Raw genomic sequence first — 26214 nt, 5'->3', positions numbered from 1 at the left:
TCGAGTGTGGGCCTGACCTGGTCATATCACCACATTCACGCCTAACCTTTCCATCCCAGCTTCCTACACCAACATCAGGTTTGCACAAGTCGGGCATCACAAGTTGGTCGGTGGTCTTTTCGCTGTGGTTTTGTATACTGTAGCGCCGCCAGGGGCTTCGATGTCATATTGTATATCGATACTGTGGACACCCTGACTCCTCCTCGATCTTCGCGGCCTTCCTGTTCAGCAAGGACAGATGCATCCCAAGGCCCATCGTGCAGAGTATGCCTCCAGCAGCGAACGACAATAGCGTCAAGCTACCAGGAAGGTACCGAGGGGCATCAGAATCTGGCCAGAAATAGGATCCATACACGTTACTCAGCCCACCAAGCATTTTCACCATAGCGATGGCAACAGCACGCTTCGTCTTTGAGGAAGGTATCGTCGACGCCACCCATGCTTGCACAACTGTGAACGCACTGTATGATCCGACACACATCAGGAACATACCGATATCCTGGACTGGCATAGCTGTGGAACTGATGAGCATGACATTGCCACCAATGGCCACTGCCAGTGGCCACACGATCAAAACGGCGCGATGACCTGTTCTGGCTGCGATGAAGCAATTGCTAAGGACTCCAATCACGCCAAAGAAGTACACTGGTGCTGTGAGCAGAAGCGTCACCTTGTTCTCGAATCCAAGAGTCTTCATGATGCTCGGGAAGAAGGGCATCCAGGTCTGCGTGGTTAACACCATGTTTTGCACAGCTACCAGAGCCCACACTTTGACGGCTGTCACGGTGGCTTTGAGCGCATGCGCTATCGTTTCGTTCTCGTCGCCCTCCACACTGGCTGGAGATAACATGCGCCACTGTGCGGATCGATGCTCCTGGAGAGTAAGCCAACTTGGTTGCTGCGAGCGAGGGAAGTCCGGAAGCAAGCAGAACGCCAGCAGGCCGGCGACTATCGTCCCGGTCCCTTCGATGATGTAGAGCCAGCGCCATCCGACTAGACCGCCTGTGTTCTCAAGGCCGTCGAGCACGTCTGCGGCAAGTAGGCCACCGAGACCATTGCCAATCAGATTGCCACAGTAAAGGGTTGCTACTCGTGGAACAGCTTCGCGTGGCTTGTACCAAGAAGTGATCATCAGACTACCGGCATGTCAGCAACGATTGACTGATACTTGTTCTTCTTCACAACTCACAGAGATCTAGGAAAGAATACAGACTCAGCTACGCCAAGCACAATACGTGCGCCTATAATGCCTAGATAGTCCTTGAGGGCCGCAAAACATAACGTGATGCCGCCCCAGATGACCACCGCCGCCGGTAGGTACAGTGCTGGCCGAGAGCGACTCAATGCAATATTGCTCGGTATCTGCAACCCAAGATAGGCAACGAAGAAGACGGCCACAGCAGTCTGGTACTGGACGCCGGTGAGATTTAGGTCAACGGTAAGACCTCCGAGCTTCGAGATGGCAGTATTTGTGCGATCAAGGATGTCGAAGATGAAGAGCACAAGGAGTGGCAGGAAGAGGTGTAGGTCGAGCTTTCGAAGCACTAATCTGGTCAGAAAGGTGACTGACCTTGCGTAACCACGCACGGCACTCACAGCTTCTCTCGATCGGCACTATCTTCTCATGATGGAGTCCACCAAAGCTTTCCCGCGTAATGCCTTCTTCCGCTGCTGATGCCTCGCCGCACACAGTTACAGACTTCTCGTCAAAGCTTCTCTCCAGCATGGCTGTGATCGCTGGCTCGACTTTGCCGACCTGGACGACGCTTTCGACCTCAAGTACCTCTCCCACCTACCAACCCCCACACCAGCTAATATATCTGGGTGCCGTTGGCATGGTGGGTACGACAGCAGAGAGCTTTCATCATGCTGCTCTTCTTGTTCCGCTCCATAGCCATGACCGTACGGACGGTAGTGTTACTGCGCAGTCGTTGGGCAGAAACGTCAAACTGTTGCTCGGCGGAGCACCCGGGACCCGTTCTCTAGCTTGACATGGTAACGACAGCATCATCTTGAAGCCGCCCAAGGCTGCCAAGAATGCCTTATACCATGATGGAGTGGACCCAGGGTCGGTCCGTGTCGATCTATCGTTTGGCTCATTCGCGGCCCGGGCAGTCGATGCATAAGGCCATAGACGATTGACGGAGAGCCTGGCCTGTATAGTGGTCTGGAGACTACCGCCATCAAACTGCTCCCGTCATCACAAAGCTCCAGGATTCTGCACTCGCTCTAGCTTCTCGAGACGGGGTACCCTATGGGGGCTGAGCTGCCGTAGAAAGACATTTTCTTGCCAAGACAAGATCCACCATGCTGATAGATCTACGGACTAGGCGTGCATAAGACTTCTTCTCTCGAGGCCCGCGCCGGCTGGGCTTTTTAGCAACGCCCAGGGCTCGGGCTCCAAAGCGGAAAGACAATCCTGATCAACTGAACGCACTTTTCAGCCAGCTGGCTGTGTCCAACAAATGTTACTGGCCCGTGGCCGAGAAGACCAACGACGTCTACATGTCCACGGTGTTATTGGGGGCAGGCCAAGAAGTACCCAAAGTTTATGGTACTCGCAGCTCGCAGATAAGGTCCATCACACTGGCAGGTTCAATGCTGCCGCCGGGTATCGTTGGTAGCGACCGGTTGCTACTCCGATGGGCCTGATATGTTCGGACTGACAATCCGAGCAGACTTCCCGATGGATATGTAAGGCATGATTGCCTTGCATTACTTCCAGCACAGAGTTCTCTTACGACGCAGAGCTTCTCTCGGCTCTTCAAAGATCCTCGCAGATTGCCTGACATCGACTCCATTCTCAATTGTCCAATATTCTGCTGAGCCTGTGAGAATCAAGTACGCCGGCGGGCCTCGTCTTCGACACAGATCAGGACTGTGCACTATGATATCACAGAGTATACCTCTTCATAGAGCAGAGGAAGAGCACAGCGTCCTGTTCGAAAAGTGTAAACGGTCATCTGCTGATGCATGAAGTGCACCTTAGATCATGATGCGGATTTGGCCAGCAGGGTTCCGCCGGCGTTGCGGAAAAGCATCTCACTTGCCGCCATACCATATGCCGATGCGGAACACTCTCTCTGTGGAGCAAGGAACACACCCCGCCATCCCACTCTCCTATGACGCCCCTTGAGCCTCTTTGACACACCAGACCTTACGAGCGCTACCAGACGTGACTCCACGCGTCTCGGTTGCTGCAAGTACGCTGTACGACCGCCAAGTATGCAAAGCTTCTAGCAGTTTCTCAAGCAACGTTTTCGTTGAGAGCGGATCTCAGACGCGGATTCACGTTTCCATCACGACATCGGCAATGCATCGGCGTCCTGGGTTATGACTAGGTAGCTTCCAACAAGGTCTTTGGGTGAGTGATCAACTTCCTCCCTGTCGTCTGTTGTTACTATCTTTCCTCCTGCTTGACCACATTCACGTTTCCTGCAAAGCATCACGACCTTCCTACCCAATCCCCATACTTCCTCGACATCAAACATGGGTCTCCCCGAGCACTTCACGCTCAACACTGGAGCCAAGATCCCAGCTGTGGGCTTCGGTACATGGCAAGCTGCTCCTCACGAGGTCGAGAAGGCTGTTGAAGAGGCATTGAAGCAAGGATACCGCCACATTGACGCCGCTGCAATCTACCGCAACGAAGCTGAAGTCGGTGCCGGAATCAGGAACTCTGGCGTGAAGCGAGAGGACATCTTCCTTACCAGCAAGCTATGGAACACCAAGCATCGTCCAGAAGATGTTGAGCCTGCTCTGGATCAGACGCTGAAGGACTTGGGCACAGACTACGTTGACCTTTACCTGATGCACTGGCCTGTGTAAGTGATCCCAACGAAGAGGAAGGGACAATCGCTGACTTGTGACAGTGCCTTCGCATCAGGCGATAAGTGGTTCCCACTCGGCGATGACGGTGTCTTCAAGGCATTTGAGGCTGACTACGTCACGACCTACAACGCCATGGTCAAGCTCCTTGACACTGGCAAGGTCAAGGCAATCGGTGTTTCCAACTTCAACATCCGCCGCCTCGAAGACCTCCTCAAGAAGACTTCTGTCGTTCCAGCTGTCAACCAGATCGAGGCACACCCATACCTGCAACAAGCAGAGTTGACCCAATGGTGCAAGGACAAGAACATCCTCGTCGAGGCATACTCGCCACTCGGCAACAACCAGACAGGCGAGCCTCGCACCGTTGACGACCCGAAGGTCCATGAGGTTGCGAAGTCTCTTGGTCAGGATCCTGGCGTTGTGCTTGGTGGCTGGGGTGTGCAGCGCGGCACTGTTGTTCTGCCAAAGAGTGTGACACCTTCGAGAATTGCGTCGAACTTGAAGGTCAGGGAGTTGCCACAGGAAGCATTTGATGCGCTGAACGCTCTTGAGAAGCACAAGCGTTTCAACTTCCCAGCACGATGGGGCGTGGACATCTTCGATGAGGCTGGTGAGGAGGCCGTCAAGAAGGCCGCGAAGGATGCTGCGGCCGAGAACCCGACGAAATTCAAGATATAGATCTTCTTCACAAAAGCTTGGATAGATGATAGATACCCAGCATGAATTGAGTCCTTTCTTGGATCGCCCGCCACTCGCAAGACCGTGCCATGCCATTGCACCTTGGCGTGGCACAGACTCCTTGCAACATTCTGCTCATGAAGCCTCCCAAGTCTGACACGAGGGATAGACATCATCATGCTGACAACACAGTTAGACACAGCAGACGGACAATGCATACAACACAGTACTGACTACAAGGATATGCACGATACAGCCAATGATGATCTTGCAAGTCAGCAGGAACCCCTCACAACCAGGAAAGGTAATGATCCTGGTCGATTGTTTCAAGTTGCATAATTCCTTGGGCAACAACGAGAAACCTGCTTCTAAACCTCATTTTCAACTTCAGCTGACTGCAAAAATGGTGATCAAGATGGCCTCAAAAGATCCAGTCGTCACGGCCCTCGAGCCGGCTCGCAAGATCCTCCTCCAGCAGGTCCTCAACGAACAAGGCCCAGGTCTTAAGCTCAACGGCGAGTCTACGATCCTCACATGCAGCAGCCAGACAGCAGAAACATTGGCAGAATGGCTGTGGAAGAATAAGTACGATATGCCACGAGGCATTGTCGTCTCTGGTGAGACTGCTGAGCATGAATTATCGCCGGAGCTGCAACGCGGTGCCAACATTCAGGTCGTATCCCAAGTTCAGGACGGCAGCTCAACGCACGCCTTCTCCCATATCGACATCTACAGCCAACGCGGCACATCCGAACTCTTAGCCGGAATCCACCACGGCCTCGCCCCAAACGGCACAGCAATCGTGACCTGCATGAAGCGAAACCCAGTGGAAGTCATCATGAAGTCAGTCTTCTCAGCCACCGGCCGAAGGAACTCTGTAGGCGGGCGGGAAAGTGCCATGGAGAATGAGCTGAAATCTCTGGCGATGCAGGCCGGATTTGAGAGCGAGCGGGTCAAGGTCTTGCAGGAGAATGTTCTGGTGACGGGCCAGGCGTTGCAGAAGTTGAAGGATGATGTTGAGAGGACTTGTGATGGAATCATGGGCCAAAGTGGGGATTCGCATAGTTGGGAGAGTACGCTGGATAGTACGTGGAATCGGGAGGTTGAGAAGGCGGGTGGGGTGTTGATTGAGAGTTGGTTGTTGGTTGCTAAGAAGTGATGATGTGATCGGTAGTCTTGGGGCTTCGCTGAGGTTTTATGTTAGAAATAGTGTGATCGTGGCAATATACCTCGTATTGTGTATCCTAGCAGAAGTCCTCATCTTCACGTCGTGCAGAAGGAGCGGGTTGCTTGTACTCCGGTGATGACCGACTGACTGCGCTATGAGGGCGACAGACAGAAGGGCCACGTCGTGATATGCTTAGCAGTACCATAGGTCCTTTGAACATTAGCACGACCGTGGACGTGCATGCAGCGATGAGAAAGCAGCTACTCAGATTCTCCGGCCAGATGTGTCGGGCATGCACGTGATCAGGACTCCGATGCTCTGGCACGTCGAACTCAACTTTCACATTCCCACTCCCCTCTCTCTGCCAGGCCTCTCTGTCCCGTATCAACGACCACCGGATCGTATCAATATTGGACATTGTCTGGGTTCTGTCGCTGGCGCAGAGTAGCCTGCCGGTCATGTACTCATCTTGCGGAACTTGGGCCAGGATCGAAAAGATGGAGGATGTTGAAGATTGACAGCGGAGGAATGATCGCCGCAAAGCAAGAGCATGAAGACCTGTGCTGGGAAGAGCTTGGAAACTCTCTGACATCTTCGCTTCCTCGTAATCTACATGATTAAGACTGTACGAGCAATGCATGGAAGAGGATATCTTATGGAAGCTTGAAGCTGGATAGGAGAGAAGCTGGATCTATGAAAGGAAAAGTGTGTCATGAGCCCTGGCTCTGTTGCTGGACTGTCACATATAAAGATGGGCGCTCTGCAGAACAGTGTGTATCACTCATGCTCGGTCGGAGGTACATGCTCTTGCATTGATAACGGCGGCGTTGTGCAATCCACGTCCATTGCAAGCAGCAGGGACATGTCCCCATGACCGGACATTGTCAGGACGGTAGCAAGGATAACCCTACTTCGCTGTGAGGGCTGCTCGCGTCATGATGGGTGTAGAACGAACCATAGTGTCTCCTGGTAGTGCTTCACAAGTCACCTTGCGCTGCTTCCCTCAAGCGATTCGATCTGTCCTCGCATGGTAGACATCAATCGTCCCGAAATATCCCAGCGCCATATCCTGCGCCATGGAAACTGCATACCATCCGGAGGCTCGCATATACGAGACAATCCAAAGGCACAAGGCGGACCAGCAGACCTTGCTTCCGTGGCGACTGATACCGTTAGAGCTGATAGGCGACACGAGGTCGTCCAACAGCCTTGACAGCCTCAGTAGATCAGTCGCAGGAGGTCGCAAAGACTTCTTGTTCGACTGAGCCTCAGCGGCAGAGAGATTTTGCCATGTAATACCAGCCTTTGCCTGTTGTATATGACTTAGCCGCATGGAACTGAGACAGCAAAGCGACCGGAGCGGCCGGTGATGTCGACCCTGGATCTATCCTTTACGTCGCACCTCCTCTTGAATATTTTGGCCTCAAATATCCACGCTTGAGAGCTATCCGTCTGTATCATCACCTTGAGCTCCTCTTGCGGATCATTCCTATGGCGGACCAGGTGCGTGTCCAGAATCGGCTGCATCTCCTCTTGCCTTTATTCTTCTCGATGGGTTGACCTCTACTCTTCCTGGCCTTCGCATAGCCTTGGTGTGAAGTACGGCGTTGGGCCTCTGCACATTCGGGGTGGGGAGGTTCGCCTGGGCGGCTCTTGGATCCTGCGTTGCGCCCAAGAAGCTGCTGCTACGAAGCAAGCTGCCTGTTGGCTCTCGGTGGTTCGTGCTCGGGCGCGTCTTGATGGCTTCGACTCATGTCAGACGTGCTGGGTGTAATTGCGGCGTGGTGCAAAATCGATGCAGGAGCTTCTTCACGTGGTGAACTCGCTCCTGATATCGTGGCAGCGGTGGAGACAGCCTTTCAGTTGCTTCATCTCCTGGCAACGGCCACGAAAGCTGTCGAAAGTGGTCACGTTGCGGAGTCGCCTCCGGCATATTGGTGAAAGGCATTGCGATGGTGTGTGTCTGTTGCTCAAAAGTGTCAGTCAGATCACGCCCTCAGCTTCAAGAGGGCCCCGATATCTGAAGCCCGCTACTACTCAATGGCTTTGACTGCTGTAAAAAGCATACAACAGCGCACAACACTTGTTCCGCATATTTGAACGACGGAGAGGCTCCTGATCATCATGGTCATGCCCTTCGTAACGACTATCCGCTGCGCAAAAAATGGTGTTGAACAAATGGCCTCGTTGAGGGCGAAAAAAGATGCGCTTCCGAACGCTTGGCCGGTCAGTGCCTATATCCGCTCTGCTCTGCTCTGCTCTGCTGCTGCTGCTCTGCTCTGCTCTGCTCTGCTCATGCTCTGCTGCTCGCCGCCCGTCTAAACCGCTCACCCATACTGACCAGCTGTAATGAAGAGCTTGAGTTGGCTCGTGCTTTGGATGAGGTACATATTCACGCACCCACCATATAGCTTAAGCTCTCGCCGGCCCATTACCCCACGAGCGGGGGCGCGGGTGCGCAGCCACTGAGGGAGACCGCGCAGGAGAGACAATGCATTGTTCCTGCCGTGGTCGAAGGACCAAAGACACGGTCGGAGGACAAAGCCTTGCGGCTGTTGCGCGAAGGAGGGAGGCCGCATCTTGTAGAGGCCTCAATTAGCCTGAGCACCTGTGCCCACGAGTAGCTGTGTGGCAGGCGAAGGGCACGTTTCGAACCATCGCTGTAGCAACTCAAGTCTCATGGCAGGTTCACCCGGGCGTACTCCTGTCAATGACTGAGAGTAGGCACTTCACGAAGACCCACTCTCTGGCACTGAAGAGACAGCGGCGAGGGTGTGCTTGCCAGACTGTTGTGGCGATTTGGCCTGCGTGTCCGAGCTCGCTGTGTTTTGGCGGTCTGGAGCGGCAGCTGCGCCAAATTCACCCAGCTTGCCCTTCGCTTTCTCTTCTCGCTCCTCCACTCAACATCAACACCATCACACGGCACCACCATGTACAGCGTTGACACTGCTGTCGAGGGGCCCTCACCCTCATCCTCACCCTCACCACAGAGCTTCTACAATCAGGTGCGTATCGCCGCCACATTCCTCGCTTGAGCCAGGAATGTAACCTACACAGTTGCTGACCGTGAGCATGCAGGCACACCGCACGACCGCCGAGCTCATCGACCGCTGCCCATCTGACCTCCACCCAATGGCCCAGCTCTCCATCGCTGTCAACGCGCTCGAGCACAAGTCTGCTTTCTCCAAGGCATACGCCAAGGGTATCAAAAAGACGGAATACTGGGAGCACACCTTCGAAGACAGCATGGGCTTGACCACCGTGCCGTCAGTCGTTGGCTGGCTTCGGGCTCTGGCAGGAGTTCGGCAGACTGTACTACTGCTGCTGCGGCAGCTGTGGTGCGTATGGGATCCGCTGTCGTCCGGGAGGCGACAGTCACGCGTAGGTCCCCGAGTCATTGACTCGTGAAGAGATGGGAGACTCTTCACTTACTTGATACCTTTGAGACTTGATAGATTCGAGGATGGCCCGACACAGAACGTCGACAACTGCATGCTGGACGATGTGGTGGTTATCCTCTACTATTGTCTGGATGCCATGGCCGATGCTGCTAAGCACGGCATCCTCTGCGCGGGCGTCTTCTTCCTTCAGTCGATGAGTACGGAGCCTGGTTTTGCCATCAAGATGAATGAGGTTTTTCGCCATCCAGAGACCGTCTTCACCTGGTCGCTTCCAGCAGAGTGAGGCTGGGCCGGAACAGAACGTCGTGGGTCTGGTCGACATCTTCACCTGGTCGCTTCCAGCAGCACGACGCTCCACCGTTCATGTCTGATCCCGTCGGCGCTCCTCCAGCAATGTATCCACCTGCCTTCGATCGCGGCACACCTCGCCAGCTGCAGGTGGATGCTGCTTGGCACGCTCACTAGGGACTGCTGAAGCCTGCCTTCGGCTTCCAGCAGGGCGGTCGGTACATCACAGGTGGCCCAGGTCCTGTCGGCGCCCCTCCAGCCATGTATCCACCAAGCATGCACTCCCGGAACGATGCCTTCACCCTAGACGCCAACGCCAACGCCAACGCCAACGGCCAAGCTGCCATGAGCTGCATGAACAACTCATACGTACCACAGCAGCATGACGCTCGCTCCGCCATTCATGCCTACCGTCTTGGTCGCAGCAATGGATATGGCTTCGCTGGCTATGGCTCATGTCGGCCAAGTCTTGGCGACGATGGCCCCGGAGCAACAGAGTTGGTGGTTCACAAAGGGTCGGAGGTCAGGCGTGAGCCCTCGCTAGATAACGATCCCTCCGCCGCCTCATGCTTGGAGACCTTGTTACAAATTTCACTTCCTCTGGATGAGTTCCAGCCAACATGTCACGCACTGCTGGCGGTCGCCCACAGAACGTCACTCTGTCCCTCGGCAGCAAGATACCACCCGTTTCGAGTCGTGGTGACCAGTACGCCGACCCAGGCCAGCCTGTCGATGGTGGACATGGTTACCAGTACGCCGGCCAGTACTATGGTTGGAGGAGAGAGGGCTGAAGAGCACAACGCGACAGAGTGTCGTGCTTGAGATGAGCCGACTTGGACTTTGGCACACCTCCTCAGCTCAAAGAGGAAGCTCCGCCGATTTTGGCCTCGTGCAACTGACGGGACCTTTGCGTCGATACCCAAGAGAGTAAAGACCAGGTGGCTGCTGCATTCTCGACGACTTGACATCCCAATGGAGCTACGCAAAGGCAGGAGGACTTGTCGGCGGACGACATTCACAACAAGATGCGTTTTGAGAAGTTATTGACCGGTAATGGACCATGCCATGGTCAGCGCCACTGCTTTCGACCACCGCAATCATCTCGCTGTGGTTTGCGAGCTCCAGTGTAGCAACCTCAGCCAGGACTTCGGTACACTGTACTATTGCTGCTCGTCCATTCTCTTTGGTTCCAAGCCCTGTGGCAAGCTTTTGGTCCGCCTTCCTGACACCTGGTCTTTTGTGTGATGCGTTCAAGCTCTCTTACTCGTACTGTCAGAATGGTGACTTCGGTATGGGCAGGAATCCGCTCGTCTCTGGGTAAAGCGGCGATCGGGCGGCGAAAGTACGTTGGCCTCTTCGCCACGGCATGTCGGTACTATGAAGCAAGGAGCCCCATCATGCCGCGCTTCAACGTCCAGCTGTACTTCCTTGTTGCCGGAGCATCGGTTTGCCGCAATGCTACCGCCCGCCAGTGTCTCGCTGCCGTTGTCGCTGTCGTCACCCTTGCCACAGCTCTACTTTGCACCTGCCTGGTGGCTGTTGCTGTAGACCACGCGGTTGGGGCATGCCGCTACGCCTCTCATGATCCATGGTTGGCCTATACTGTGCGCTGTACCGACGGCCTTTGGTGCCACCTACTCTTTAATGCTGGCGCACCACGCGTGCGGTGGCATTCAGGCTATCCCCAAGGCGTGATGTTCCACCTGGCGTGCTCTGAGCGCCTTCAGGCTGGTGTCATGTTCATCTCTCCATTCCATTGTGGTGTCACCTCTTGCTCTTGCGGCGGCCCTACGCCCTTGATGTCCGCCAGTTGGTCCTCAGTGACTCGCAACCCATGAATCAGGGATCATACTGTACTGTGCTTCGATGCTCATGTACTTCGGGTGAGTTTCACGCTTGTGTTGCCTCTCGCGTCCGAATCTGTGGTTGGGTCGCGGGCACGTGTGTCGGTGCCGCCGTGGCATCGTGTCCTTCTCAGTGGCGCTTGATCGATCGGGATACGACGAAATATGCTGTCTGAGCGTCGGTTGAAGGTTTCAGGATGGGCTGGCGGGTGTAGGTGCTTTTGCTGCCTTCGTTGACGATAGGGTGGAGGTATCGCTGTTGATGTTGAGCCTGCAGCGCCTCGGAGGTATCATCACCTCCATTATCTACCGCTTAGCAGAAGCCATGATAAGGCCGGCGATGGGGTGGATGTCGAGCATCTGGTCGCGTTCAGAGCTGCACTGCCGCGAGCGGATACAAGGTGGCGAATAGACAGAGACGTGAAATGGCGGCGACGATCCAGCATCAAGACGGTACCGAGAGGGAGATTGAGGGCACCGCAAAGACACAACTACTGATACACAGGCTCAATACAAGACTACGCGGGCAGGTGAGATGCTCTCGGCGCCATGGTACGTTGCAGCAAACACCCAGCACAAACATCACGCCACGTACGAAGGACAGCAACATGGGGCACGCAACGACAACAACAGCAGGACAACAACAAAGAAGGGACTCTTCTTCAGCGTCAGGCCCATGGGCACCGAGGATGATGAAAAGGTTGCATCGGCTGGGGCAGTGCGATACCAGCGACACGATGTCAACAGACATGAGCAAGCTCAGCGAACTGTCAACGAGGACCAAAAATTGAAGACAGCCAGCGTATCCTGACCTCTCACAATGTTACTCATGAGGTGTTGAGACTCTGCCAGCAAAGGCTAGGTCAGAACTCAACGTCAAGCAGGGCGGCAGCTGAAGAAGAAAGGGAGAGAGGCTCGAGAAGAGAGAGGAGAAAATACTTATACCTCGCCCTCTGGCCTGTGCTTGAGCTAGTGTTAGCGTATGCAGCTCGTCTGGCTGTTTGAGGAACAGCGCCGAGGACGATGCTGAAGCTGGAGAGAATCGGAGGAAGCGCACGCGGTCATATTGAACATACCACACAAACATCAAGACAAGCAAAGCACACCACACCACATCACCAACAGCACACTACTCCACACCACACCACACCACACCACACCACACCACACCACAACATGGCGAGCATGAAGCTCAAGCTCATCCACCTCCGCCACCGCCTCCGCCTCCTCTGCTGCTTCGGAGTGCGTGAGGACGACCTGGTCGCCCCAATGGGCACCGACCCTCGCGTCCGCGGCAAGCTGGCGAAGCAGTACGTGAAGCGATTGATGAAGGACATCTGATAGCACTGCTAATATTGATCTAGCTACCGCGACAACGGCATCACCTCGCCACCACCACCAACCCTCAAGGGTGGCTCGCGCCACTAGATACCACAATGCAATGACTTCGCGCGCCGCTTCCATCCTCTCAATCCTCATCTTCCGCATGATTCCACGCAAAGGGGCTACGCTCTCGTAGCTTCGGCCCATAACGCTCCAACACAAAGGGTATCGGCGCCAGTAGGCATGCCAGCCCAGCAATAATCGTGCCAGCCCAGTTATAGCCCAGCCCTTCGAACATTCTACTCCCAAACAACGGAAAGATAGCACCCGCTACGTTGCGCGCCAATCCTATCCCTGCAAGTGCTGATGCTGAGTATATCATGTAGCTCTCCTCCGTGTAGATTGCCATCATGAATATCAGAGTGAAGAAGCTGAAGCCGAAGAGCACTGTCGCGAGGATAGGGACAATCCAGTGGATACCATACTGCGGCGGCGACGTCCATGCAAACAGGAAGAGACTTGTAGGTAGCATTATGGCAGCGACCTTTCCGAGCTGCACGCGCGCTTCTGGAATGTACTTCGGTTTGTGGTCTTCGCTCGTTTGCAGCAAAGAGTCGGTCTCGGAGGAGCCTGCGGATGAAGGCTTCTCGCCGTGTACTCGCCGCTGATAGTATCTCTCTTGCCATATGCCAGCCACAGGACCCAAACTGATCCCAATGCACAGGCCCAGGAAGCATAACCCTACACCGAGTGTGTCAAAGCCATATCCCTGCTTGCCAAACACCAAGCCAAAGGCGCTGTTGAACATGAAGGATAGTCCATAAAGAAAGCCATTATACAGCGCTGCGAATATCACGATCGTCTCCGACGTCAGGAAGCGGAACGGCCTGGACAGCGTGACACGGAACAGATTCTTCAACGATCGTGCTTGCGCCTCGCCAGGAATCAGCTTCTTCTCTTTCTTCGCCCTTCTCCGCAAGATCACCGAATGCCTCGTTTCGTTCCCGAACGGAACCAACACAGCGACCATCTGCAGCCACAGCACACCACAGATCCCGAGTAACGACCAGAACACATACCTCCAACCATGATCTTGCGCGACGATCGACATGAACAGAAACCCCAGTGGACTTCCACAGACCGCTGCCCAAAGGAACACATTCATCGCCGGCCCAACCTCATGTCTCGGCCACAAGTCTGCAATGGTTCCACCAAAATTCGCAATCGTTACACTAGCGAACGTCCCTGATAGCAGTCGGAGAACCAGGAAATGAGCAAGATTCGTCGCCAACGCGGTGCCCAGTAGAAAGATCAGGAACAAGCCATATGGTATGAGGTATAACGCCGTCCGGCCATAGTATTCACTCAGCGGTGCTATGAACATGGGACCGAATGCCAGGCCGAGAACGTACAGGCTAAGACCGAGCTGACCGACTTCGTGGCCGGCGTGAAACTCATCTTTGAATGACGCTGACGCGGGAGAGTACCCGGATGCACCAAAGGACACTGTAAGATCGATCAGGCCTATGCTGGCCACTATGGTCCATTTTCGCCATGCTGGCCAGTTGCGAGGGTTGGCTTTGTCGCCGGGTTCGAAGCGGGCTACGTTGCGGTCTTCTGATGGGGCTTGATGGATGGTCTCTACTCGATCCATTGCCTGGATCTCTGTGTGATTGAGACTTGCTCACGGAGAGAGTGAAAGAAGTAGAGAGCAAAAAGCATCGGGTCATGGTATCATCGAATCGGAGGGGTTGCCGAGAAGAGGTGGGTCGCTGTGTGCGTGGACTTTGGTCACGCCTTCTTCGTTTCTGTCCTGATGATTTGCATCAACAACATCATCAATGGCGCAGCTCAAGGTCTCATAACGTTTACTACGGCGCTGTGTAGTCTGAATGTCGAAGTGCTGCGACAAGTGCTGCGCTTCCTTTGACTCGTCCGATCAACGTATGCGACTGACAAACGATGCGAGAAGACGCGTCGACATTGAAGAACGATCTCCAAGATCTGGCCTCTAACAAGCTGGAAACCTGTCATGGAAGCTTGTCCCGTCGCGACGTGGTCTGGACAACAGCCTGATCGTGCTGTCTCTCCCTTAGACACAAGCGGAAAAGCCGTCTTCGCCAAGACTATGTTCCTATGCTTGTCCATCTGAGAAAGATGCAAGCTCATGCAAGCCTGACTTGCTGGGGATTGCGCAATTATCACACAGAGTTGCAGTGGTCGTATAGAAGCGAAGAACAGTACGATGAGCATTTTACTTGGCCCGTGGAAATCCGCAGATCAAAGCGGAAAAGCAGGTGAGTCGCCACCTCTCTCCCCACTGCACCCCGACCACGGCCATGTCTGCTCAGAAGGCCGCATTTCTGGGCACTTGGCGCGGATATGCGAGTGTGTGAGTGTTGATACATGCCGGGTTTGACTTTACATATACACGCTCTGGTTGTGTATGAAGATGGCTTCATCAAGCAGGAACTCCGCCACTTCAAGCACAATGGCTACAGCAGTATTGCAGCCAGTAGCTGGCTACTCGGACGCCTTCAAAAGTGCTTCCATCGAGGTCTTGGAGCGCGAGGCTACTCCCGAGCTGGACTTGGAGACGCAGGAGCCACGGACGATCGACGAGCTGATCAAGTTGCGAGCACGACAATCTGGTTGTGATGACCCAATCATTTCGTACCCCGATGAAGGAACGACCTACATCGACTACTCGCCTAAGGACCTGGACCGTCTCGTTGAGCAGGCCGCACATCTCTACTCAAATGTTGTGCCCCAAAGAATGACCTCGAATGATCCAGTGCAGGTTGTCGGCCTTCTGGGCGACTCTGATTTGAGCTACCTCATAGCGCTGCTGGCTATATCGAGGCTTGGCCATACAGCTCTTCTTCTCTCTACCCGGATTACAGACGAGGCATACGAATCACTTCTGTCGGCTACGAAGGCTACGGCTCTGATTTACCAGTCCACGTTCAAGGGAGCTGAGCGGAAAGTACTCAAAGTGCTGCCACAGCTAAACACGGCATCCATCGTCGAGCACGCGGCATTAGCAGATCGCAGTGCTGACCTTAAAGCAGCGACACTGGATCCGCTTCGAGAGACCAAGAACGGATCTTTCATCATCCACTCCAGCGGCTCCACTGGCTTGCCTAAGCCGATCTACCAAACACATAGTGCTTCGCTGTACACATACTCACAGCACTTCAGCCTAGTCGGTCATCTGACATTACCGCTCTATCACAACCATGGCATATGTTGTACCTTCAGAGCCATCCATTCTCGGCGCAAGATCTATCTCTACAATGCCCGGCTTCCCCTGGCCTCGTCACATTTGCTTGCGACACTTCGCGAACATCCCGACATCAAGATTCTGTATGGTGTACCATATGCCCTCAAGCTACTTGCCGAAACGGAAGAAGGCTCTGAGCTATTGAGTCGCCTTGACATCGTCATGTTTGGTGGATCTGCGTGCCCCAAGCCGGTTGGTGATAGTCTTGTCCGGAACGGAGTCAATCTGGTCGGTCATTACGGAGCAACTGAGGTCGGTCAACTCATGACATCCTTCAGGGACTTCAAAAGCGACAAGCTGTGGGACTGGCTACGAGTTCCGGAGAAGCTTCTGCCATATCTCAGTATGGAACTCCGTGGCCCGAACTTGTATGAGTGTTGCGTCAAGCAAGGCTGGGGCTCGAAAGTTGCCACAAATCGTGACGATGGCTCGTACGCAACCAAAGATCTGTTCACGCCACATCCAACTGTGCCAAACGCATGGCAGTACTACGCACGCTTGGACGATACGATTGTACTGGAGAATGGCGAGAAAGCAAATCCTTTGCTGGTCGAAGGTGTGCTGCGGCACAATCGCAACGTCGCAGAAGCTGTCGTCTTTGGTGCAGGCAAGCCACGCCTAGGTGCTTTCATCATCCCAAAGCCCGACTCAGATCTGACCAGCGCACAAGTCATTGATTCTGTGGTACCTGCCATCGAGGAGATGAACAAGGCTCTACCAGCCTACTCGCACCTGTCGAAGGACATGATCAAGACTTTGCCGCATGATGCTGACTATCGACGTACGGATAAAGGCACTGTCATTCGGGCTGCCTTCTACCGAGACTTTGCCAAACAGATCGATCAGTGCTACATTGACGAGCAAAGCGGCTCATTACGACTTGAAAGGGACGAGCTGATCGCATTCCTGCGCAAGGAGTTCACAAAGCGACTGGCCGCGAAGGGCGAGGTTGACTTCAGCGATGACACGGATCTCTTCAGCCTTGGTGTGGACTCCCTACAAGCTATCCAGATTCGAAGCGTCATTCTGAAGACCAATGATCTGAAGGGCAGTGAGCTTGGTCGTAACTTCGTCTTCGACTTTCCGACATTGACGCTGATGGCAAATGAAATCCTGAGACTGCAAACAGGCGAGCCTCAGGAACAGAAGGCGAGCATCGAGGACCGCATGGCAGCGATGATCAAGAAGTACAGCGACTTTGACCGCCACCAGCCCATCGATCGGAAAGCAGATGGCGACTACATCGTGGTAACAGGAGCAACAGGATCGCTTGGCGCTCACGTTGTTGCGCGGCTAGCTTCTCAACACCGTGTACGCAAGGTCTACTGCCTAGTCCGAGCATCCAGTACCTCCAACGCCTCAGCACGAGTCGAAGAGTCCCTAAGATTGCGACGTGTCCACGATGACCTGTCTCTCGAATCTCTCCAGAAAATCATCGCCTTGCCTTCGGACTTCTCCAATAGCCTCCTTGGTCTAGAGTGGCGGATCTACGACGGAATCGCCAAAGACATAACCCACCTCCTCCACCTCGCCTGGTCCGTTAACTTCAACAAGAACCTTGAAAGTTTCGAATCAGACTGTATAGCCGGCGCCAAGAACCTCATCGACCTCTGCCTCAAAGCAAAGCGGCCTCAACCTGCGACTTTCAACTTCTGCTCCTCTGTCAGTGCAACAGTGCGGACACCTGGCGGCGTTGTACCCGAAGCGCTCCCTGAGTCGTTCTCATACGCACAGGGCATGGGATATGCTCAGTCAAAGCACGTCACAGAGCATCTCTGTGATCGCGCGACAAAATCGAGAGGCATAAAAGCTCGGGTTCTGCGAGTCGGCCAGGTCATTGGTGATACGAAACATGGTGTGTGGAATGCGACTGAGGCTATCCCGATGATCTTGCAGACTGCGAAGACGGTCGGTGCCCTACCGAAGCTGGACGAACGACCTTCATGGTTGCCGGTCGATGTTGTCGCTCAGACGTTCGTTGACATTGGGACTTCTGACACGGAGAAAGGACTCTTCAATCTGGTGAACCATGGCAGTTTCCACTGGGCTGGGGATCTGCTGCCATTGCTACGAGCGGCAGGCGTGGAGTTCGAGGAGGTCGGGCAGAGGGAGTGGATCAGGAGGTTGAGGGCATCGAATCCTGATCCGGAGGTGAACCCTCCGATCAAGCTTGTTGACTTCTTTGCTGGGAAGTACGATAATGATGACAAGAAAGGGAGTCTGAGTTATGATACAACGGTGGCGCAGGAGTGCTCGGAAGCGTTGAGAGAGGTGGGAGTCTTGGATCAGGAACTTGTGGGCAAGATTGTGGCTTACTTGAAGTCAATTGGGAGTTTATAGATGGGGCGAGGACACGTAGATGCCAGAACGACGACTACTGTTACAAGCCATTTCGGAAGGACAACCCTGTACAAATGAAAACACACCCAAGTCTGCTGACCCATAACATCCATTACACCATCTCGTACACCATCTCGCCGCACCATACCATCGATCCTACTCCGTCGATTCCATCCCACCTCCAGTTGATTATTCTCGCCCCTCCCATCCCAACTCTCTAAGAGCTACTCCATGAAGACGTTCAGCGTCTCACTTGCGCTGGACCTGCCAGCAAAATTGTGAGGGCATCACTTCGTCTGGTGCGACAAACTTGTGGTGATGGACTGGGCACATGAGGGATTTGCATTTTGAACAACTGGGGATGAAGCCATTCGCGGTCATGTGGCACTTCTGACATTGGCTGCAGCCATGAATTCTGAGGCCTTGGCCGTCTTTGTCGCAGCTGTGGCCCTGAGAGTTGCTGGAGTTTTGTAAGGGCATTTTGTGGTCTCGTGTCGTAGTTGTGGTTGCTCTGATCGATGTGATTTCAATGGTTTGGTGGAGAAATGGTGAGGAGACTGCCTGCAGTCTGTTTGTTGCCTTGGCGTTGTTGTGGAGGTTGCTGGTTGTGTTGCTTGATGGGTTGTTGGTGCTTTGGGTTTCGGAGAAAGTGCTCTTGCTTTATATATGCCATTAGATGCTAGTCTGGATTGCGTCAATCCATGCCGTACTACGATGTTTCGATGCATGAGACAGGCTCTGGGACTTGGAGTAAGGTCCATGATACTGGTGGAGAGACAACCTCAAAGCCCTGCTGAAGCTGCTTGGCGGGAGTGATGATTTCTTGCGTCGAGCTCAGGGGATGATACGAGAGTGATCCAGTTGTTGCCATGGATGTCAGACTGATCTGAAGTGTTCGATCAACTCCTTTACATCCAGTCATAAGCCACCAATCCCGGCGGAATGAGACTCGGTCGTAGAGCTCTATCACAGACAGCGAGATACCGGCGAAACGCAGCCAATGTTAAATCATGACCACTGGTCAGCGCCTACGCGAATAAGGAACAGGAGCTGGTCATCTGGCGTTCGTGTGGTGTGCAGGGTGAGACTAGCCTACTGAGCACGGACCTCTGTGTTTGCAGCGCAAGTGTAGCTATTGATGAGATTTTAAGATACAGATGATTTGGTTCAGACACGCGCATGAGAGCAAGGTCATGTTGCAACATAATATAAAACCTCAATAAAGGTAGTGTACGCGCTAGCCGTCCGTTCAGGCATACATCAGCGTCCTAGGAGGGCCAAGCGCAACATCATGGCTACGATATCTGGAGTGCCGGTCAGTGCGTTCACAGTCTCTCACGAGATGATGCCGTGTCATTTGGCACTTCTGAACGTGGAGTACCGATTCCACGCTACGCCCGTTAGCTCGGACTGTCTCGGTAGGATACGACATTGTCTGAAGAGGCACATGTCCGCCAAGACCCCGAATGGCATTTGTGGAGAGACATCTTGCCGCCACCAATTGCATAATGTCTTGCCGCGGACCTTGTCCTGGTGCCCTGGGAATGTCCAGAGCTTCTCTGTGCGGTATTAATCGCGCAGTTATGTGGAATGTCAGAGTTTTGCGGCTCGAACTTGGTGGCTCCTTGGATGGTTTCCAATGGGGATGTCGTAGAACACGAGCAATGGCATTTCAACCTCGCGAAGAAAAGAAAGGTCTAGATACATCTTCATGTTCTCTCAAGATACTCTCATAGCCACTAGCGTGCCATGCATAACCCTTTTCTGGCAGCAGTAGCATGGAATCCGGTGAGTCTCTCACTTTCGAAATACAAGCTCTTAATGATCCTAGCCTGACTATGTCTCCCGTACACACTCGCCATACACGGACGAGCACCACCACTCGATCATATCTACAAGGCCCGTCGACGTTGCTTCCTGAAGTCCAAAACTACAAGTTTCCCCCATTCCTTTCCTCTCGCATCGTTTCCATACCGTCATATGGCCAAGCCATCCCACGCCTTAAGCATCTTTCTTGTGCGTCCCGCAGACCTCCTCGCCACACTTGCAGCACTTGTAAAGGTAATGCACACCTTTGAAGCAGCCTTCACGAGAGCAGTAGGCTCTTTCGCGGTGATATGACATTTTCAGCCAGACGTGCTCGCAGGTGGGTTGTTGGGACATGGTGTGGAGCTGAGTCTGAGGTCAGGTAGGATGGTTGTGCGTTCGCAAGGTCGGGGGGCGGTGGGTTTTCGTTGTTGTTTGCGAAGATTGGTTGTGGTGGTTGGGGATGTGTCGTGCTGTGAGGAGAGATGTGCGTTGAAGAGTGGTGTAGATATATGTCTGGTGTATCAGTTGTCGATGGCTTCACTACTTTGAACTTCGAGAGAGATTGATTCGGATCTGGTCTTGAGTCTTGTGCGAGACAGGGCGTAGGCGTGAAACCATATCGAAGACATACCATAAAGTGTCCAGATCCAAACAGTGGCTACTGACCATAACTGTAACTCATGGACAGAGGTTCCATTTGCGAAACCATGTTCCATTTGCGGGACCATGCGTTGACAGTGCTGTGTATGACTTGTTGACACATCCACTCCTGAGTTCGGTGAATGGTTTGACAGTTAGTATTCATTTTTGGCCTCGCACGACTCCCTTCGCCTCCGCCTCCGTAAGTTCCTTCATCTCCACCGCACCTCCTCCACGCTCAATGACCCGAAGAGCGTAGGAGCCCTCCTTGCCTCGCGTGACCTTACTCGCGTACAGCATTCCCGCGATCATAGGGTTACTCTCCTTCATGAACTCCCAAGTCTGTGCAATGTACTTATACTCCTCGCTCGCTTGGCCTCTCGCACTGTCCATAATCTGCAGAGCTTTACCCATCCACAACGTCGCCAAACGTGTCGAGGTAGGGTAAACGAGCATGTGTGACTCCACAAGCTGATCCATCTGGTGTACTAAAGTCTCGGCGGCATTGGAGAATGCCGTGGCTACTTTGAAGCCGGCGAAGTTCTCGGCGACGAGAAGGTGGCCGAGGAGAGCGTGGTAGGCTGTCTTCTGCTGGAGAGTTAGAGCGCTGCTCAATGGAAAACGTGGAATACCTGAATCAAGTCAGCACAATCGTAATGACGAGGCTGAAAGCTATCCAGCACCGCAGAGCTAACAGTCTCGCTCAGCCCCATTCTGTAGGATAATGCTCTTGAGTGCTTCTTCGTGTATACAAGACGACTAGGTGGCTCTGAGACACTGCTGGCTCTAGTAGAATTGCGTATTAACCCCAAGGGTTACTTACCGTTGAGAACCCGCGGGTCTTCTGCTTGCTCCGGTGTAAGGCGAGCGAGCCCATCGAAGTACCTAGCTATCGGTGGTTGGAAGCCTTCGAGAGCATTGCTAAGAACTGCGATGAGTTGGCGACGGCGATCGCTCAACTGTTGCTCCTGACCAGGCAGTCGACATGCTGTGCATGAGCACAAAAACCCGTAGTAGATCCGAGCGACAGTCTGGCGATGACCTCGAATCATGGTTTCGGACTGTCCTATATAGTTGATAAAGATCTCTTCACCCGTCGCGATATGCTTGATGGCGAAGACGTGATCTGTGTCGTCGTCGTCCTTGTTGCTGTCGGAGATTTCGGCATTGGGCACGCAGGAGTGGTTGATGAGGGAGATCTTCAAGAACAGACGGCTTTCTCCTTTGCTACCAAAGGCGTTCGCTTTGTAGATTCGGAATGCTTGTGAAGAGTATGGACGGCTGCCCTCGTGGAGGGCGAAGAATCGTGCTTGATCTGATGTGCTCAATGATGCGACTGCCTTGATCTACATCGAGAAGAGCGTTAGCCATAGCCATACTCGTTGACCATGTGGCAGTGGCGTGGACTACGGTGAGCTGCGCAAGACATGCTACACGATGCACACCATGTACGCCATAGTCTAACCACGGCTCGGTGCTTGGTGCCTCTCAGTAACGTACCACGTCCGTGGGCTGAACAGTAGGCGGATCCTTCTTGATCAAGATGGCGACTTTGTCTTTCATGATGACAGTTCCTGGTTCAATGGCTCGAGTGGCGAGGACGCCATTGCCTTTTCCAGGTGAGCCTTTGACCTCGTACGGCTGTCTCTTTGCAGCTCCCGTTTGCTTGAAGCGAGCCATGGGTGCCATAGTGTGTTATGCTGAAGAGCATTCCCAGAAGTAACGAAGGGCCGTAAGAAGTGGTAGACAGCAAACGGCGCCCGGAAGTGGATCCAGCCAGGATAGATGCAGGTATCCGCAATGTGATAAGTCGAGATCATGCATTGCATTTGGAGACAACCTCGTGCATGAAGACTGGTTCGTCTCGCTCATGAATCGAATATCATGCCTCTAGTAGTACTACAATTGATGCACCACCACTTCCCCTCCCTCAACTCCCAATGCGTAGCCATGGCCTGGTGAGTTATGACTCCATTGCCATGCGACATCTCAAAGACCTCAAAAAGCTCTGCGGTTCGGCAGTGCGTGGCAACAGTCGCATCCTGACACAATACCTCGAGATGGAAGCCAGGGTACTCTTCAATCACTTTTCGAAGCCGGTCTAAGTGGTCGTTTATATCGGCCGGCTTCCCATCGATGCGGTAGCGTTCGTCTGATATGATGTGACTCCAGCCCGGAGAGTCGGGTGATAGGTCTCTGGCATTGGCTGCTGCGACTGTTGATTGTGAGAGGGCTTTGATATGGAGAGCTATCTCTTCTGGACTGCTGGGACGGTGGTTGTCATGCGATGATTCTGAAGTAGATTCTGGTGTTGCAGTCGCGTCGCTGCAGGCATCTGGTGAGATACTGGGCTGCGAAGCCATCGCTCCGCGAGGTAGCAGATGCCATGTCGGGAACGTGAGAAGGTGTGGTCGCAGGTTGAAGCTCGAACGTCGTTGTCGGATAATCTGCGTCGCAACCTCGGTATTACTTGATATAGACGCGCATGGTACATGTAGGTGCGTGTTCAGTCTGGGCATTAGAGTCCAAGCTGTAGCGGTGTTCTGTAAGCGAGAGGTGTCGTGTAAGGCGAGCTGGAGAAAGCAGAAACACGACAGTAGAGACTGAGAACATTGACAGTGAGGGTGTGCAATTTGTCGCAGTGACGTACGAAGATACTTTTCTGTCGTAAAAAGCTAAGCCGGGCGCATCGCTGGCGCATCTCTGGCTGGAGGACCACCACCTGAACGCCATGCTGTCCCTCAAAGTCATATGTCGTGCATTGATCTATTTGCTGTCGGCCTCATCCTCGACAAGCACTGTCTGCAGACCCTTGGGGTTCTTGACGTTGACGGCCTGGACGTAGGAGTAAAGCTTCTCCTTGGCGCCCTCCTCGTCGTTACGCTTACGGCTGATGCGCACACGGAGACGGAAGGGGACGCCCTTGATGCCGGACTCCCAGACCTTCTTGTTCAACTGTGGGTCGAGGCGGACGTCGGTGGTGCCCTATAGATCAAGAGTCAGTATTTGTACACACGTGAAGATGATGGGATGAGATTGAGTACAAGATGTCTGTACATACCATTGCCTTCTCAGCGAAGCCACGAATCTCCTTGATGGCACGAGGAGCCCTCTTCTTGAAGCTCACACCGTGGACCTGTTGTCCATTATGTCAGATGTCTTGTTGCTCTTGTCTCAGTCTTCCGTCCGATGCGCAGCCGTGGACATGCCATGTGCTGCGCCATCCGTGGACTTCATCAAACTGAACGTACCCTCTTGTGGAGGTGGATGGTGTATTCGCGGGCAACGACATCCTCGATGGCGCTGCGGCCAGTCTTGCCGGACTGCTTCTTGGTCTGCGTCTTGGTCGACATTGCGGCGGTGACGGGAGGGGTGGAGGGTATCGGTGGGAGGTCGTTGGGTGGTGGATTGGCTGGTGGACGTCGTCGCTGAATCTCGAAAGAGAAATAGAGCAAAATCGTCCAAGTTCGTGTGCGTTTCTCGCTTGGATTCGTGCTAGACCAGATGGGTCATCCTCGGCTGGGTCTGGAGCTTGATCCGCGTTCAGCCGTCACATGTTGACATGCTTGCCATCGTCTACATGTACACCTTCTCACCTTTCACTCCCATCCGCATGACAGCTCCACGGTCCCGATGCGTCGCGCAGTGATCCAGAACCTGCGTACGTCTCGGAGAGCAGCGACTCCACGCAAAGCGCACAATGCCCTCCAGCGATCGATAGCGAGTCGGTCATTCCAACCACTACATTCGTCCATGCGTCTGTCGCGACGCATATCAGTCCCAGTCGCGCTCGGTGTGGGAGCCTCAGCGCTGTACTACGGCTATACACAACAAAGAGCACAATCAGTGGCTCCAGCAGCAGATGTTTCGCCCGTATCGAGCGCGCTGAGCTATTTCACCGCCGCAACCGCGCAAACACATTCGCCTTCCACACCACCAGCCGGGTACGTAGTCCAGAGCCGTCGGTCTGCCCCTGAGACTATGGTGCAACTCTCGAGACATGTGATGCACGACGCGCTTTGCGCAACGATCGACTGATGCATGTTCCACGACCATGGCTAACACCCTTCTGTTTGTAGTACATCGATCGACCCTGAAGCAGTACCAGAGGCTGTACGGAAAGCTCTGATTGTAGACCAAGGACAGCTTTTCACAGCACAAATACCTGCAGATCAAGTCATCAGCAAAGAGACCGACAACTCTGGACGCAAGGTGCTTGAGATGCTAAGTCCGGAGCAAGCAAGTGCGAAATTAAGAACAAACGAGGAGAGCTATCTGGTAGGCAGAGGAGAGGGTGTGGTGAGATACGACGTGGTGCAGATACCCAGCAACGACCCGATCGAGGATGATCATGTGGAGAAGATCGTGGAAGTGCCAAACACCACCGCTGCGGCGGCAGATGGCAAGGCTAGCCAGGACTGGATGTTTTGGGGAGTGTTTGATGGTCATTCCGGCTGGACCACCTCTGCCAAGCTGAGGCAGACCCTTGTCTCGTATGTCGCCCGAGAGTTGAACGCGACGTACAAGAGCGCGCTGCAGGACCCAAAGCTCACATTGCCGGACCCCGACTCCGTGGACGCAGCCATCAAGAAGGGCTTCGTCAAGCTGGACAACGAGATCGTGAACGACTCAGTCACGAAAGTGCTCAAGGCACAATCGAAAGTCGTGGCTGCCGAGATCCTTGCACCAGCACTCTCCGGCTCTTGCGCACTTCTGTCTTTCTACGACAGTCGATCGAAAGAGCTTCGCGTAGCATGCACGGGTGACAGCCGCGCTGTGCTTGGACGAAGAGGAAATACCGGAAAGTGGACCGCAACAGCGCTGAGCGTCGACCAGACTGGCGGTACACCCTCGGAAGATGCGCGATTGCGAGCCGAACACCCCAATGAACCATATGTGACCATGAATGGGAGAATCCTGGGTGGACTGGAGCCCAGTCGGGCGTTTGGAGATGCGATCTATAAGTGGTCAAAAGAGACGCAAGATAAGATGAAGAGGAACTTCTTTGGACGTACTGCCTCCAAATACCTGGAAACGCCGCCATATGTCACCGCAGAGCCTGTCGTCACGAGGACAAAGATTGAGCCTGGCAACGGCGACTTCGTGGTCATGGCCACTGACGGTCTCTGGGAGATGTTGACAAATGAGGAAGTCGTTGGTCTGGTCGGGCAGTGGCTGGAGACACAAGCCGCGACAACGACAACCGCCAAGAACGCAAGCAGCGGATGGCTGTCATCATGGTTCAGCAGCCAAAAAGCATCGAACCTGCCCATCGAGCACCACGATCAAGGTGGCAGCGAAGGACACCGCGCGCCAGTCCGTCAACAGCAATGGGGCGTAGCCGGCGGTGATCAGCGCTTCGTAGTCGAGGACAAGAACGCCGCGACACATCTTGTGCGTAATGCGCTAGGTGGGAAGGACAGGGATATGCTCAGTGCACTTCTGACTCTGCCCTCGCCTTACAGCCGGAGATACAGAGACGATCTGACAGTGCAAGTCATCTTCTTCGGTGAAGGGCAAGGTAATGGCCAAGTCGAGCTGAACAAAGAGGCCAGTGCTACTGCTAATGGCAACGGTGCAAATGGCAAGCCGAAGCTCTGATGGCATCAT

The 26214-nt window shown here is 54.0% G+C and overlaps 11 protein-coding genes across 11 annotated transcripts; 6 read left to right on the top strand and 5 right to left on the bottom strand.

The window, feature by feature from the left end:
- Positions 1 to 163: 163 nt before the first annotated feature.
- Positions 164 to 1726, bottom strand: CLAFUR5_13794 (uncharacterized protein; the record flags this gene model as incomplete). The annotated part of the gene is made up of 3 exons (XM_047912942.1): positions 164 to 1136; positions 1190 to 1565; positions 1597 to 1726. The coding sequence occupies 3 exons, from the start codon at positions 1724 to 1726 to the stop codon at positions 164 to 166; spliced, it is 1479 nt and encodes a 492-aa protein (XP_047768769.1).
- A 1763-nt stretch (positions 1727 to 3489) lies between these two features.
- CLAFUR5_13793 (Aldehyde reductase 1) lies at positions 3490 to 4509 on the top strand (the record flags this gene model as incomplete). Its single annotated transcript, XM_047912941.1, has 2 exons — positions 3490 to 3824; positions 3873 to 4509. 2 exons carry the CDS (start codon positions 3490 to 3492, stop codon positions 4507 to 4509), a joined length of 972 nt encoding a protein of 323 aa, XP_047768720.1.
- A 259-nt stretch (positions 4510 to 4768) lies between these two features.
- On the top strand, positions 4769 to 5668 carry CLAFUR5_13792 (uncharacterized protein; the record flags this gene model as incomplete). Its single annotated transcript, XM_047912940.1, has 2 exons — positions 4769 to 4813; positions 4925 to 5668. The coding sequence occupies 2 exons, from the start codon at positions 4769 to 4771 to the stop codon at positions 5666 to 5668; spliced, it is 789 nt and encodes a 262-aa protein (XP_047768764.1).
- A 2939-nt stretch (positions 5669 to 8607) lies between these two features.
- CLAFUR5_13791 (Citrate synthase, mitochondrial) lies at positions 8608 to 9133 on the top strand (the record flags this gene model as incomplete). Its single annotated transcript, XM_047912939.1, has 3 exons — positions 8608 to 8682; positions 8756 to 9015; position 9133. Coding segments are annotated over 3 exons (336 nt in total).
- Positions 9134 to 12233: 3100 nt separating this feature from the next.
- On the top strand, positions 12234 to 12638 carry CLAFUR5_13790 (uncharacterized protein; the record flags this gene model as incomplete). Its single annotated transcript, XM_047912938.1, has 2 exons — positions 12234 to 12520; positions 12575 to 12638. The coding sequence occupies 2 exons, from the start codon at positions 12234 to 12236 to the stop codon at positions 12636 to 12638; spliced, it is 351 nt and encodes a 116-aa protein (XP_047768765.1).
- Positions 12639 to 12678: 40 nt separating this feature from the next.
- Positions 12679 to 14187, bottom strand: CLAFUR5_13789 (Major facilitator superfamily multidrug transporter mdrA; the record flags this gene model as incomplete). Its single annotated transcript, XM_047912937.1, has 1 exon — positions 12679 to 14187. One exon carries the CDS (start codon positions 14185 to 14187, stop codon positions 12679 to 12681), a length of 1509 nt encoding a protein of 502 aa, XP_047769129.1.
- An 837-nt stretch (positions 14188 to 15024) lies between these two features.
- CLAFUR5_13788 (Adenylate-forming reductase Nps10) lies at positions 15025 to 18156 on the top strand (the record flags this gene model as incomplete). Its single annotated transcript, XM_047912936.1, has 1 exon — positions 15025 to 18156. One exon carries the CDS (start codon positions 15025 to 15027, stop codon positions 18154 to 18156), a length of 3132 nt encoding a protein of 1043 aa, XP_047769130.1.
- Positions 18157 to 18828: 672 nt separating this feature from the next.
- CLAFUR5_20365 (uncharacterized protein) lies at positions 18829 to 19027 on the bottom strand (the record flags this gene model as incomplete). The annotated part of the gene is made up of 2 exons (XM_059463201.1): positions 18829 to 18840; positions 18890 to 19027. 2 exons carry the CDS (start codon positions 19025 to 19027, stop codon positions 18829 to 18831), a joined length of 150 nt encoding a protein of 49 aa, XP_059319179.1.
- A 1739-nt stretch (positions 19028 to 20766) lies between these two features.
- CLAFUR5_13787 (uncharacterized protein) lies at positions 20767 to 22293 on the bottom strand (the record flags this gene model as incomplete). Its single annotated transcript, XM_047912935.1, has 3 exons — positions 20767 to 21236; positions 21428 to 21950; positions 22105 to 22293. The coding sequence occupies 3 exons, from the start codon at positions 22291 to 22293 to the stop codon at positions 20767 to 20769; spliced, it is 1182 nt and encodes a 393-aa protein (XP_047769128.1).
- Positions 22294 to 23370: 1077 nt separating this feature from the next.
- Positions 23371 to 23957, bottom strand: CLAFUR5_13786 (60S ribosomal protein L31-B; the record flags this gene model as incomplete). Its single annotated transcript, XM_047912934.1, has 3 exons — positions 23371 to 23589; positions 23666 to 23740; positions 23856 to 23957. 3 exons carry the CDS (start codon positions 23955 to 23957, stop codon positions 23371 to 23373), a joined length of 396 nt encoding a protein of 131 aa, XP_047768621.1.
- Positions 23958 to 24237: 280 nt separating this feature from the next.
- Positions 24238 to 26205, top strand: CLAFUR5_13785 ([Pyruvate dehydrogenase [acetyl-transferring]]-phosphatase 1, mitochondrial; the record flags this gene model as incomplete). The annotated part of the gene is made up of 2 exons (XM_047912933.1): positions 24238 to 24548; positions 24684 to 26205. The coding sequence occupies 2 exons, from the start codon at positions 24238 to 24240 to the stop codon at positions 26203 to 26205; spliced, it is 1833 nt and encodes a 610-aa protein (XP_047769126.1).
- Between the last annotated feature and the right edge of the window lie 9 nt (positions 26206 to 26214).

Source organism: Fulvia fulva, chromosome 12, assembly GCF_020509005.1.
Source record: "Fulvia fulva chromosome 12, complete sequence".
Lineage (NCBI taxonomy): Eukaryota > Fungi > Ascomycota > Dothideomycetes > Mycosphaerellales > Mycosphaerellaceae > Fulvia > Fulvia fulva.
Note: the sequence above shows the minus strand (reverse complement) of the source record. Positions and strands in the feature narration are given on the sequence as shown.